The sequence below is a fragment of the Ptychodera flava genome, chromosome 10, assembly GCF_041260155.1.
Source record: "Ptychodera flava strain L36383 chromosome 10, AS_Pfla_20210202, whole genome shotgun sequence".
NCBI classification, from domain to species: domain Eukaryota; kingdom Metazoa; phylum Hemichordata; class Enteropneusta; family Ptychoderidae; genus Ptychodera; species Ptychodera flava.
Window position 1 is genome coordinate 3341554 of NC_091937.1, and position 15765 is coordinate 3357318.

Sequence of the window (15765 nt, forward strand, 5' to 3'; positions counted from 1 at the left end):
AGCGCAGCAGAGCTAAACGCACACATAACAACCTCTGTCCTACCAGGTACCCATCACTCCTGGGTGGGGAGAAGCAATGAGGAATAAAGTGCCTTGCCCAAGGACACAACACCACAGCCATGCCGGGGCTCGAACTCGCCATCCTTTGATCGTGAGTCCACTGCTCTAGCCACTGGCCCATGATGCCTCCGAGAGTTAAGAGTTGGAGCCTTGACTTGGCAACGCAACAGGAGACTTAGGTCCAAGATACCTATTTTATACCTATTATATACCTATACCTGGACCTATTTTCCTCCACAATTGCATACATACATATTCATGAGCTCATAAAAAAACACAGATGCAGGTATTTTCCAGTAAGCAAATTCATTTGCCTCTTTTATTGAGACTGCTCAGTTGAAATTCAAGTCCCTTTTTACATTACACTGAAGACAGTCCTGATTTTTATGAACTCTTCTGAGCAATTCTCATGTCTCTCTCTTCAGCAATAGTGAGACGCACACCCTTTCCTTTAGGTAGAGAGATCCATGGTTTGTTTCCTTTGCCAATGACAAAGACATTGGTCAGACGGGTGGCAAATGTGTGTCCTGGAACAAAACAAAATACTGTTGGTCATACTGGAATAACATGCCAGCTTCAACTTGACAAAAAATGTTTCAGATTTCAGAGTTTTGCTCTTTGAGGTGCCATTTCTCCCTTATTTGGTTGGCAAACAGGGTTTTCCTTTTATTTGAACACAATTTGAAATGTTAACTGCACAAAGAGGTTATTAATCATTTTTTCCTGTTACCGTATTCCTCCGACTCTAAGACCCCGTCTGTTTATAAGACCCCCCAGGATTATTTTATCAATTCGTAATTAGCTGTTAGTTCGTTTATAAGACCCCCAGGGGAGTACACCCGAATTTTGACTGGAACAATAGAGCCATTGTCATGTAATGGGACCAGAATATCCACAACACCTACGTTGCTTATCAAAGTCACAAACAAGTGTCAAAGTGAAGTATCAAACCTCACACACACACGCACACTATTGTTGGGGTTTGGAACATGTCAATCGGGAACAGTTCTATCATTTCCTGGCGATAAAACTACACTTGGATTTCACTACCTAAATGAACAATATAAAAGAGTTGGATTTTTTAGCGTCTCGATCTAGTACAATGTCGTCTTTTCGTTACTGTCATTTTGCTACCATCAAAATAAGCAGATTTTTCAACATCTGATTATGTACGAATCGAACATTTCGATGCAATTTGGCTACCATGAAATGAACATTTAGGATCGTCGGGTTTTCGGACTTGTCGATCAAGTACGATTCGCTCATTTCATCACGATCAAACAAACACAATTTACACTCATACAAACACAAAAAAGTTTGGGTATCAGTAGTTCTCTTTTTGGAGACTGTTGTCGCCCTTAAAAGGGCCGTTTCATTTTTTTGGTCAGCGGCATGATTTGGTCTGTTTTAGTGAATATGTACGGTGAAAACAGCCACGGTACCTCGGACTGATTGCTTTAGCAGAGGTACAGCCGCATTATTTGCCAAAAAACCGACGTGACATTTCTCTGCCATGCCAACTCTTGGAGAATGGATGAATGCTTTCTTCTTTGCCTTCAAGTAGTATTTTTGTTGACTGACACGTCACGATCGATGATATTCGAAAGTAACTGTGCCCGGTATGAGTGCTGCATCTCGCTTCAAACTTTCAACTTTGCAACCATCTTGAACAACGGCTACAGCATTTCGATCGTGTATGTTGTCTGCATCTCGGCGAAGTTCATACGGCAAACCAAGTTCTAGCTGATTGCGACGGTAGTTAGGCATGCCGACAGCGAGAATGTTTTTAATAATTACTTTTTTTCTTGCCCATGACGACCATGCACTGTCTTATGACTTTTCGGAAAATAAAGTCTACGATAAATCGACGCATTTTTATAGGATCTTGTGACGATGTCGGGAAATCCTTTTGTTGCCGTTATCAATAGAAAATTTGGGACGTGTGAATGACACGAGCTTTGAACTTGCTTCACTCAACTTTTACACTTTTGTTTTCATACTACTGAGGCAAAAGACTACGGCACATAAAAAGTTGCTCTTTAAATGGTGTGCTTATAAAGATTTTTTCAACAGTTTTCAGGTAAGGTATCTTTTGTGATCATTGTGAATAGCTGCACGTTTTCTCTTACGTTCAAATTTACCATTAAAGTATAAGAAGATTTTTTCAACAGATTTCTATCACGTAAGTTTTCTTTTGTGATCATTGTGAAGAGCTGCAAGTTTTCTCTTACGTTCAACTTTACCGTATAAGCAACCTGTGAAAATAGAAATATCATTGGCATTGTAAAATCTTTCAAAAAGACGATATCGACTTCGACTGGTTTGACTTAGATGAAGAGGGCAATTATTGTGTTGACAAACGAAACGCGATATCCAAAGTTTCTTCCGCGCATGAACTGAAAATTCTTTGAATTTCTTCCGTTTATGTTTCATCAATTTTGTAGTTTTTCTCATGTAATGAAGGTATTAATTGTTTGAACGGCATTTGTGTGTGTCCTTTCCTGAACTAGTCCCAGCAATGAGTAGAACGATAGTGTAACAGATTTTCAAGATTATGCACGCTTTCGAAGTCTTGCGAGGGAAAAATAACAAATACCCAATTCATAAGCTTAAACGGCCCTATACACTTACAGTTAGAACAAAAACGTGCATGATCGTACCATATTCCGAACAGTTGATCATAGATGACTGAATTCCAGATCAGGAGACATTTCGGTCATCGATACAAGTAATAAAAAAACTTCAGGGTGTATTGCCAAAAATTCAACACATCAAATATAAAGCAGATTGGCGCTGAAATCTTTCGTCTTGGCCAGCCGATGCCTCAACACTTTACCTGTTCGAGCCTGCCTGTTCCTAAGATCACATTTCGTTTCGAGATACGGTTAGACTTTTTGAAACTAGGAGCAAAATAATAAAACTCACGACGTGTAATTGATCGTTTATTTTAAGGAGTACAGTAAATGAAAATCGTACATAGAAAACATCGGACGGACACCATCCCACTGAACAGAATTTTACCTTGACCTCATGCACTGACACCTTTGACCTATTGCGTAAATTGACCAATCACAGCCAGCGGAACTTCAGGGACTTTCCCTTCACTCATTGTCTGACCTTTGTGGCCATGCTATGTATGGGGAGCTAGCTGCTGCTGAGGAACGTACTTGTTGTACAAAGTTTCGTGGTGATTATCTATTCACGAAATACAAAGATTTATTGCTATTGTATTGTTTAGTAAAAGAAGGTATGGCAAATACGTTATATTTCAAGACTTGTGGATCTCCATTAATTTATACTTGTACAGATTCGACTGCCAGTATCTTCACAGCATGGCCATGAGTTGATATCACAAAGTATGAGTTGTCTGTAGCGTGAATCAAAAAATCATTGGCATAAAAATTTGCATAACATCGCATAAATTAGCATAAATTAACTTCGACGTTCGATTTCGCGGTGACATCCGTTTATTAGACCCCCCATATCTTTTTTGTCATCTTTGGTTCTGAAAAGGGGGTCTTAGAATCGGAGGAATACGGTAAATTGGATGGCATTCCCAATCTTTGAATTTAACATGCTGAATGCTGACAGACAGTTCTCAAAACATCATCAATGATTGCTGAACACTATTTTCATTATTGTATATTTGCATTTGCTCTGCTCACCAATGGCATAGAGGTAGGTTCTCATCATTCAAACATCAGGTGCACAGTTTTTCATCTAGACAGGGAGATAGGGGGATTCCCCCTCTGTTGACATATTGGCACCCCCTAGCAATTTGTCAAGGGGAGACAAGCCACCCCCCCCCCCCCCCCCCCCCCAATGGCGCCAGTCACACATTAGAGATACCAGTAGAACACATGAACTGGTGAAATCTCCCTACATTTTCTGGTAAAGAGGAAAATCCCCCTGTTGATGCATCCTGAATGAAACACTACGGACACTTTGAAAATTGTATGTCCACTAGATGACTGCTGACATGCATGAATTCACTCGTTCATATGAAATATGCAGGGTTAGTTATTCAACAAGAACATAATTTTTATCATGTGTCTCCAGCTCAAAATTTGAGACACTCTTTGCCATGTCAATTCAATGCCCTTTGGTGATCATATCACTAACCTGTCTTTTGCATTCGGTGTTCCATGCATCGGCCTTCACTGAAATTTTAGCCATCATTTGCCATAAAATCTGGGTCATATTTGTGCAACACTCAATTCAAACATTAATGCTTGCCAACTTTCCAACTTGCCAACTTTCCAAAAATCACCACCTTTCACTAGTTTATAATTTTCTAAAAGACAAATCATTCCAAAACTCTACCTGTCTGAGCCATGATAAAAGCTTTGAACTTGATTTTGCAACTTGTAAACAAGTGAACTAGCCAACTATCAGATAAGATTACAAACTGTCTGACAACAAATTGCATGTGGTCATTTGCAAACTTATTCTGTAATGACAACTATGACAACAACACAGTCTAGTTCTTCATGCAGAATTTCGTCAAAGAAAGCTTATGAAGGGATGAAACCGCCACCTTCATTTCCTCGGCAAAACTATAATCCATTGTAAATCATTAATTAGTACCACAATTAATCATTATACATCCCTTTACATGTTATCTGTTGAAAACCACAAGACTATTCTTGTGATCTGTGGTTAAACATGGTTAACTATGTCACTGAATGCTATTTACCTGTTGCATCTTTCACATGTACAATGTCAAATGATCCTGGATGGCGTTCACGGTTTGTAATGACGCCAACTCTCCCCAAGTTACGACCACCAGTGATCATGCAAACATTACCTGGAAGGTAGATAAAAAGCGTTATGAGATTTAACTTTTTTTAAACTCATCTAATCAACCTGTACAATGTGATTAATGCCTTACTATTGAAAATGCTGAGTTAACTACAGGAAACCTCTTTATAAAGACATATCTATGATTCAAACTGCTAAGTTCTGATTGACATTGGCTGCATCACTTTTTAGGAAAGGTGTTTTATAACACTTCACTCATGAATGATCATAAAGTATGCCAAGACAAATGACAATACAAACAACTTCGCATTGAAATGAAGAGAAAGTTAGTTTCATGATAATACAGAGAACATCTTGCAGCGTGTTCATTTTTAGCCGGATGCCGGCCAAATTGACCGGCTACTTTTGTATTTTGGCCGGCTACTTTTCAGCACTGTTTCGCTCTAGCCCCAAAATTCTGGTTTGATAACAATATTTTGATTTTTGGTGGTCTTGCAAGCCGGAAATAATATTTCAGAAGAGCCGATGTGGCTATATACGCGGTGAACTTGTTGCTATCACTGTAGTACCGCGATCAGCGAACGTGGGAAATCGCTCTCGAGGTCAACCCTGCTTTCCCGATCACAGCCCGAATTATTCCGACGTTCACATCGGGTATAGCCGAACATTGGACAAACATACAATTACGTAATGCCCGCGAATAGCCGACCATTTCCGAATGAAGCCGACGTTGTTTCGCTCAAACGCGGAAGAGAAAGTCGACGCTTGAGAGCTTTGGTTTTCTGCGTAAGAGTAGGGTATTGTCTGATGGGTTTGGTAGGTTTTTGATCAAATCTAAAGCGACCAAAAGTTACTGAGTCTCATTTTTCATACTTTTGAAACGCCATGTCAATCCATCCATGGTCGATCACAATGTCAATATTCAACTCAAGTCGATCGACATCGCGTTTTGTTGAGGGGCCGTGGTTGTGTGCTTCGCGGAAGAGAAAGTCGACGCTTGAAAACTTGATTTCTGTGTAAGAGTAGGTTTTGCGAGGTTTTAGATCAAATCTAAATAAACAAAAAATTACTTGGTCTCCCTTTCCGTACCTTTGAAACGTTACGTCTATCACAGTGTCAAATTTCAGGTCGACCGATATCGCGTTGTGTGTACTGTGTTACAATTGACTGCCGGTGCTTTGTACACACACGGTGTAGTACAGGCTGGCGTTCAGTGTCGTTAGTTTGAGGTTTTATCAAACATGAACACTGAAATTTAGCTCTCTTTCTTTTAATTATATTCAACATCACCAAAAAATCAATAATCAGCTCGCGGATTCGTTTTATTGTGAAATTTAATAGTACAGTGAATTGAAATCACTGAAAATTGTGTTCCTATAATTCATTGAATTGCATGAATAAACTGTTTATACCAATTTTACTGTATCTTCAGTCAAGTTTATTTAAATCAGTAAAAAACTTTGTACAGCCAGACTGGTCAGGATTCTAGCGGATAGTTTTCTGGGTTGTGAAAACCCCTATCTAAGATGTATTTCAAAATGTTTGTTCAAGTCATGAGCTAAATATAATTCTACACAGCAATCTGGTGAAATTTTGCTAGTATCCTTGCCAACTGAATGCAGTTATCCTAATGACAGGCCTGAGTGATATCAAATTAATTTTTCTGAACTGAACTATCCCACGAAAACAGTTTGTAAATTGATTGAGATAATAATTATTCTGTATGCTGAAATGGTTTTTCATACTGTACAAGAATGCATGAAATTACTCCAAAATGTCTTAAAATTTAAAAATTTCTTGCACACTCCCTCCCTGAAAGCCTTCACATGTGTGTATGTTGAAATAGCCTTTTATACACTGCATAAGAATACATAAATTACTCAGGAATGTCTTCAAATTAAAAAAAAATCCTTATCACCTTAACACTCTTATGCTGAAATATTCTTTCATACAGTACAACAATGCATGCAATTAATCTAAGATGTCTTCAAATTTTAAAAATTCCTTGCACACAGGGAGGGGGACCCCTCCCTGAAACCCTCCCCTGTGTGTGTAGGAAAAGCTTCTCACACACGTGTTAAGAATGCCTAAAATTGCCCAGAAATGTCTTCAAATTAAAAAAAATACTTAATACCCCCCCCCCCCCCTGCCCGCCCAGGGAATTTGGTTGCATACAGAATTAAGCTAACCGCCTACTTTTCTAAATTTTCCGGCTACTTCAAAAATTTTTGAGAACCCTGATCTTGATCACAAAACATTGCTGTTTCCAGCATGGTCTTTGTCATATTTTTGCGATAAACTTTTGTGTGTCATCTAATAACAACACAACAGTATACCTACCACTGTCAAATTTGATGAACTCTGTAATTTTTCCTGTAGAAATGTCTACTTTGACTGTATCGTTGACCTTGATGAGAGGGTCAGGGTAGCGGATGGTTCTAGCATCATGGGTCACAATGAATGGAACACCTTTTGGAGCTACACTCACTTTTCTGACTTTGCACAATTTGTACTGTGTGGAAGATAAAATACAATGGCATCACAAAAATGGTTTTAGAAATTCTATGAGAGGGAGATATTCATTAACCCTTGTCTTGCTGAGTTCATATGTCATTAGGTCAAGTTGGTTAGAACCAGTGTGGCACAACAGATCCCATGTGTTGTATTTTAACAAAGACTTGAACATTTGAAGTCCCATGAAAACCAGACTACCTCAAAATATGCAACAAAATCCCATTCAAAGTACAGGTGAAAATATGTTTAGGTTTAGGCTCAATACTGCTTTTTACTGACTTGAGACGGAAAGTGATAGGTTTAGTTGAATAACAGGGATGTACAAAAATGTTGGTTACAGATGGCAAAATAAAAGTACAGGCCGTTGTAAGTAGTGTATGTGTGCATTAAGTCTGTGCAAAATGTCCTGATTTTTTGCTGAAGCTAAATTTTCACAGCCGGCAAATTTCAGCTGCTGGCTATTTTCTACATCCCTGGATAAGGGTTGATATTCATCCTGTTACATTGCTGTTACCTGCTTTCTATTAACCCTTTTCCTGCCGAGCGCCCTTGTCCGTTATTCTCCCAAGTCAGTAGAAAACCGCCCCATAATATGTGCCTGCAAAAGATTGGCTCTCCTGCATGTTATCCTGCCAGCCATTTTGGCAGAAATCGCCCATTTTCAGGGTAGTTTTAGCCGTACTTATACGTGTTAGACTTCGATAATTTCTACATGCCCGTAGACAGGGGAAGGAGCTCAAGGGTTGCTGCAGAAAAAAATTGAGGTCACCGGCTTTGTTTGCCCCTGGGAGTGCGTCATTTTATTGCCGTTTCATGTTTATTTTTTCGGAAATAAACTCCTTCAGTATTACGTACGTCGCTAGGCACAAACATCACCTCACTCGTCTGTTAGTCAGAGACCCTGAGGGTCGTGCTAGGGGTGCAGCAGCACCGTCAAACCTGTCCTGTTTCCCCAGGGTAGGGTCAATTGAATACGTACCTCCAACGACTTGGCAGTGTAGCACAAAAACTACGTTTTTGCCGTTGTATTAACGACATGGCTGAGCCATTGAAGCACAGCTTTACGTAGTTTTGCCAGCTCAGTTGGGAGTTGGCTTACGAGTGTTACCGTTCATTACTGACTTAATCGAGTGGTCCTCAGTCAGGTACGGGTTTGTACCGACATGGCTTGGGCTGCAGCTAACCAGTGATAACCAGTCACTACCCCCAAGTCTTCAGTTCACTTTTGCGATGCACGGGTGCAACGCAATATGCTTCCATTGTTCTAGCCATCGACGTGTCCACATGCTGGCAGCCATATTGTACTGCTAGCTGGTTTGCATAACAAAAGCAGTCCCTGCTAAATGCAGACGGTATCCCCGTACATGTAGCATATTGACCTCATGTGCCCTTTTGAATTCTCTGTACGCAAACAGCGTACGTAGTTACCAATGCATCGGCAAGAGGATACGTTTGCCTGCAAACCAGAGCCAGTACTTCGGATGGTGGAATAAATAAAAAATCCAAAGCTACGTCCATTGAATGGCACGGCCAAGGCAGTGAAGGACGTTGCCTGGCTTGAACTTGCAGAGCTGAAGCCCAGCTTAGTACGTCGGACACCAGTTTGTAATGGGAGTCGTTCATATCCGTTCCATGGGAGGAACAAGTCGAGCCGTCCCGTCAAAAATACGTTCTCATTTTCAGTCACGCACAACTGAATAAGTGACTTTCGTCTCGCACCATCGGCATATCTGCCAAGTCGTTTGCAAGAGGTAGCCTTCTAGATTAGCATTGCCGAGTTGGTCAAGTTCGGCAGCAATCTCTATAGTGCCAGGCAGCCAAGTACGTCCAACTCCGCCAGAAAACGTCACCATGCTATCCTGCCAAGTCCGCTAAAAAGCGGTAAAAAAAAAAACCAGCCCCCTCGGGTGTGGGGGACTGGCGGACAGGTTTCTGCACCTTTCCCTGTCCTTGGACTCCCTGTTAACCCATTTCGAGAGCAAACGCCGTTCCTCGCCCAAAACCTGTCCTCGAACGCCCCTAGCGTGAGCAAGGGTTTGCTACACGTAGTTCCGTCGACTAGGCAGGAAAGGGGGGTACCAAAAAGGAGCCCGATTTCCACCGCCTTAGGAGGATAACGGCCGTGGCTGCTCAGCTTCTAGCTACACCGAATTTCAAGCGGATTTTCACCGACTTGCAGGAAAAGGGTTAAAGTCTTGTTTGAAGGCAAGCAAGTAAGCGAGCAAGAACATTTTACAACTACACAATGATTCTTGCTAAGTGTGGGTCCATATCATTGTGTATTAACTTAAACTTGCAGCACACATGATGAAGATAGGCATACATCATTATCCCTTTTCCTGCCAGACAGTATCACTTCCCCATCAGCCAAGTCAGTAAAAAGCGGTATTGAGCCAAAACATGACGTATTTTCACCCACTTGGCTTGGTCTGTTATAGCATCTTTAGTCCAAAAATATCAAGTTTACAGTGTTTATGTTTTCAACAGCTTTCAACTGTACAGTATTATGTTAAAATACACCATATGGAATATGTTGTTTCATTAATTTTAACCATCTTGACCTGGTGGTGAAATATGGACTTGGCAGAAAAAGGGTTATATCTTGGACATTCATCAATAAAATAGAAAGTAAAGACGAGTAAACAATGATATCGTCTGTGCTTATTTGTTTGTTGCCCAAAGGAATATTAACTGGAGGAATGGGAAATTTTTGATCAGGTGTATACTATCCTTCTTTTCATTTGTGTGCAGTTTTTCATTCAAATAATGCACAGAATATTAATTTCAATGTTTTTGCCCAATGTAAACAATAAACTCCACATTAACAGCAATTTTAGGCAGATGAAACCGTAGCACTGATTATAATCATTTTGAAAAATAAATGACCATACAGGTTGGTACAAACCTTAGCTTCCTCATTGGTAATTCTGTGCACTGCATAACGTCCCTTCATATCAAAGACAAGCCTGAAGTTTTCTCCTGTTTTCTCAATAGTAACAACATCTGAAAGCAAATCACAATAAAACATAACTCTGCTACTTGTTGATATTCAATGTTTGATACACACACACTGTTATAACGTCAAGTAACAACTCTGCAAACAGTTGAATCCTGTTATGTCTATTTCTCTGTTTCCTACACAGATCGTTTTGTTGGTCTATTCTGTATTTTAACTTAAATTTTACAGCAGAATGCAAGGTTGATTTATTTTTCTATTTCTACCAACATAACTGCATTCTCCAGACTCATTGGAGGGAAATGATAAAATTATTGATGTAAACTAATGGGTAGGCCTCAGCAGATGTCAAAACATTGCATATTATACCATGCTTGGTCCACAGTCAGTAGACCAAACCTACAGCTCAACAACCCTGTGTAAAGAGAACAGCCCAATCAACAGTCAAGTGCCAAATTCAAACTACTGAGACAAGACTGTCTATGACAGATTTCTATTGAAACACCATAAAATATCCGGTGTAAAGATTTCACTTCAGTGAACTAAACTTTTACCCACTTTTGGCTACATCTTTTACTACATCTATTGTGTAATTTCAAACCAAACTAATGATCTCTGATTCTGCTAATTTCTCAAGTTACATTCAAGTTATTTCTCCCCTAGAGGGCTGGTTTATGTCTGATACGTTCATACTTTTTACATCTCATTGTGTATGCATGACATTCACCCTTTTCCTGCCAGACAGTATCACTTCCCCATCAGCCAAGTAAGTAAAAAGCGATATTGAGCCAAAACATGACGTATTTTCACCCACTTGGCTTGGTCTGTTATAGCATCTTTAGTCCAAAAACATCAAGTTTACAGTATTTATGTTTTCAACAGCTTTCAAATGTACAGTATTATGTTAAAATACACCATATGGAATATGTTGTGTTTCATTAATTTTAACCATCTTGACCTGGTGCTGAAATATGGACTTGGTAGGAAAAGGGTTAAAAATACAGATGTGAAGATGTCAGGGATCACTTTGGGGCGCGATAACGCGATATTTACGCTCAAAAATCAGAAAAAATCGATTGGGCAAAAAAGTCGCGCCGATAATTCAAATGGCGCGTACGTGATACCTTTACGCGATCTAAATTCATCGGTAATATTTGGCAGGTTTCAGTACAGAACCACTCATTGTGTCGCCGTAGAGAGCACTATAATTACGCTAGAAAAAAGCTGTTGCAGAGTTACCCGTTTCAACAGCGTTTGTGATTGGTTGCCAACAGGAAGTTTTGTGTTCATTGACAAATCATTGGAGTCGATACAGCAAGTGTTCATTGCTGATGTACAGCGTGTTGTCGTCGCTCAAAATGGCGCTTTTGAAGGAATGTTCGTGTCCAGTACGAGTGGTAGTGCGAAGAAAAAACGAAAATGCACTATTCTGGACTACTGTACTTCTGTTACTCCCGCACTAGAAAGTATGGATTCGATCACCTCCGATTACAACTACACTCAGTGTGACAGTTTTCGGACAGGGTAGTGAATTTCGCCCAAAGCCGTTTCATAAATGACGAGCACAACGAAATCTTATTATCATACCTTTCGAAACTTTATTGCGTTTATCCTGAAAATGTTAACACAGACAGAAGTGGCATTTAGGGGGTCAAAGTTGCCAAATTTTTGCCCCCATGTTGAGTGCATGTAATCGGACTGCTATCGCAGTAATCGGACGTCGTATTTTGAATGTGATAAGGGGCTAAATATTGATATTTTGAAACTTCGAACCCTGATTTTCAATTTCGATGTGTTTAAAAAACTATATGGAAATATTTCGTGATAATTTGTTACGTTTAATCCATGGACGACGCAACTATATTTCAACGTGTATAGCGCTTAGATATCGGACACGGGCTGTCCCTGTGTGTTGCGTTCGACACCTCGTATCGTACGGTGTGGCTAACTTCACCAAGTTTGTAGCCCGAAATAGCTTCTACCAAAAAAAAAAAATCCAAAACGGGACGGCAGCGTCACCTGACTTAATATGTTGTAGCATGACTTGTAAAACGCTATCAAAACGGAGCGAAGTGAGTATAACGAACAGCATGTCATTAAATGTCTGAAAACTGAGGTCGTCCGAAAACTGTCTCACTGAGTGTATTGTTATGTAAATTAACCAATATGCAGAAAATCAGGGAAAGTTAGGTCCGCTTCCCACAGACTTTGAAATTCTCCAACTGTTTTTTTTCATGTGCGATTTTATCTCATGCCGTTCTTGAGCCAGGGTAATCCCTGAGATGTGATAGACTTTGTTCTTCTCTTGGGTAATGCCATGATGACATTCAAATTAAATCAAAACAGCGACCGAAATAGAGAAGGGATAATATGGGCCTGGTTTGACCACATCTTACTATAGTTAGTCAGCATGGCTTCGATCAGGCCAAAAGTAGAGATAACAACCAACATGGAATCATGTACATCTTTCTTCCACACAAACACGTAATGACTGTGATTAATTTACCCCTTTGATACAAACTGCTTTGCACAGATTTCTACAGCAAAGTAGCCTTTCATGAAGCATGCCTCATACTTTCAGTCTGACTTGAACAACAGATACTACCTCATTCATACAAATGTAATGTACCATTTTCATCTTGTATGATGAGCTAAGAGAGCACAACAATCGGATCCTTGGCATTTGGCATTCTTTAATGGTACAATAATTTTCTGAGACAGACACTTGGGAACATGTAACTCACCCATGTAACCTGCTGGGTAGGTGATATCTGTTCTTATCTTGCCATCAACTTTGATCAATCTCTGCATGCAAATCTTCTTTACTTCATCCCCAGTTAATGCATATTTAAGTCTGTTCCTCAAGAACACCATCATTGGCAGACATTCTCGAAGCTTGTGGGGTCCAGTTGACGGCCTTGGTGCCTAGCAAACAATTATTTGAGTCAGTCAAACTCTAATATGTAACAGGTCTGACCTGAGAGCGAGCGCAGCGTAGGATATATCGTCATTGATGTTTTCAGGCAATAGCATGCTAATTTCTGTGTTTGATGCATGTTGCATATCTTGGCCATTGAGGTTGAATTGTTGTCGATTGTTTTCTAGAATAGCATTTATAGCAATTTAACTCGGAATGCCAAGTTCACTAACGAAAATTATTTAAAACTGGTAAATTACATGATTCCAATCAGTTTATTGTAACAGGGGCGGGGAACAGAGGCAGTCTAATGTAAAACAAGTACTTGATATTCCCGTCGGTAGCTCTCCAAGCACACGATTTATAATTCTTGCATGAGTTGAGCGTTCGTTCTCGCGTGAATTGGCTTGTTTCAAAATGGCAACGCACAGTGATGACCGAACCGGGCTTTCAAAAGTGATCGAAAATAGTCATTCTGAACTAAATTTCTGACTTTCTTTGGAACAGAGAGGTTCTTTTGTCAGAAAAACACATTGTCGAGTAGGATTTGTGGTAGATGACATCTTTAATTTCACGCAATCTGTGTAAAAGTATTCAAAATGGCCCCCTCCATGTAAACAACCGGTAGTGCACTCTTTTCAAACTCGTAGGTATATAGTGATTCCATTTTAAATTTCATGTACACACATTAGTCTCAATGCTCGCTTCGCGAACGGCCTTCGGCAGCTCTCGCTGCGCTCGCTTAACCATGTTGGATTCACTCTGCACATTTCCTTGCTGACATTAATATAGTTCTATCTTTAATGTTACAGTTTTTCTCTGTTCTTGATTCCCCCGACCTTACATGTGATTAACTATAAATATGATACATGACGTATTTTCACCAACTTGGCTTGGTCTGTTATAGCATCTTTAGTCCAAAAAAAAACAAGTTTACAGTATTTATGTTTTCAACAGCTTTCAAATGTACAGGATTATGTTAAAATACACCATATGGAATATGTTGTGTTTCATTAATTTTAACCATCTTGGCCTGGTGCTGAAATATGTACTTGGTAGGAAAAGGGTTAAAAATACAGATGTGAAGATGTGATAGACTTTGTTCTTCTCTTGGGTAGTGCCATGATGACATTCAAATTAAATCAAAACAGCGACCGAAATAGAGAAGGGATAATATGGGCCTGGTTTGACCACATCTTACTATAGTTAGTCAGCATGGCTTCGATCAGGCCAAAAGTAGAGATAACAACCAACATGGAATCATGTACATCTTTCTTCCACACAAACACATAATGACTGTGATTAATTTACCCCTTTGATACAAACTGCTTTGCACAGATTTCTACAGCAAAATAGCCTTTCATGAAGCATGCCTCATACTTTCAGTCTGACTTGAACAACAGATACTACCTCATTCATACAAATGTAATGTACCATTTTCATCTTGTATGATGAGCTAAGAAAGCACAACAATCGGATCCTTGATCCAAATATGATACTTATGATATTTATACTTACAAACTTTCCAGTTAGCTTGTCTAACATCCAATGCTTTGGCGCATTAAGCCGTTTGAGGTGCTTCTTTGGCCCACGAGCCTGTCATGTGAAAAATGGCACTTTTAAATCAATGTGTTATGGGGGAAGAAGAGTGCATTACATAATGTACAATATTTATTAAAATTTGTGAAGGGCAAGGGAATTCCAATAACTGAATGTTCTTATCGATAGAAGTCACCAACACATGATGGATGAATCCCTGATGTGAGGTTACATACTGGAGCAATCCATTGATGCAATGTCTTACAAAATCTTTGTATGACACTGATAATTTACAAATTTCACGTGTGCCAGTAATCAAAAATACGCACAGTATAATATTGTAGTTGAAAGGAGTGACCGAACTCAAATTGAACCGGCCTCCATCGATACACAAATACACAACTAGTACAGTTGTACATAATAAAATTCCCAAATGTGGGCTGGCAGTTGGTATTTATCAATTTACACAGTTTTGTGGAAACCGGGATTTTAGGAGATCGTGTATTTTGAACTCACACAAATACACCGACAACTGCTGTTACAAAGAACACTCCGACCGAAAACATGGGGAAGATTGGACAAGATACACTTCCCTTTACGAATCTTGCATTTATTCTTAAACGGCTAGTTTGTGAGCGAAAAATTTCTGTATTTACCCGCACGCATTGCATTCGATCGCCTTGCGTACCTATGTGGTCGCCGCCATGTTTGTGAATATTTGAGGAGAACACAGCATTACTTCTACAGTAAAGCCGTGTGTGTGTGTCCTTATGGGGTACTGCATACAAATATTTTGTGTGATCACATTTTAAAACATTGGAGAATTTATTGAAACAAACCTGGAAGGTTTATCATTTTATTTGACGGGGATGATCGTAGATTGATTTTCGTGGTTGTAGTGCCATTTACTTACCATGATGGAAGCAGGAGTAAGAGGAAGATTACCCAGCGTTCCACACGGAAGGTGAAGTTTAAACCCCCTAGCTTACTTGCTTTTTCAGGCAAAAATTGCAGCGCC

The 15765-nt window shown here is 39.7% G+C and overlaps 1 protein-coding gene across 1 annotated transcript; it reads right to left on the bottom strand.

Moving 5' to 3' along the window:
- Window positions 1-349: 349 nt before the first annotated feature.
- Window positions 350-15718, bottom strand: LOC139141774 (small ribosomal subunit protein eS4). Its single transcript, XM_070711424.1, has 7 exons — window positions 15661-15718; window positions 14727-14804; window positions 13036-13216; window positions 10241-10338; window positions 7162-7333; window positions 4757-4867; window positions 350-587 (listed from the first exon to the last, which is right to left on the bottom strand). The coding sequence occupies exons 1-7, from the start codon at window positions 15661-15663 to the stop codon at window positions 445-447; spliced, it is 786 nt and encodes a 261-aa protein (XP_070567525.1). The 5' UTR covers window positions 15664-15718; the 3' UTR covers window positions 350-444.
- Window positions 15719-15765: the final 47 nt, after the last annotated feature.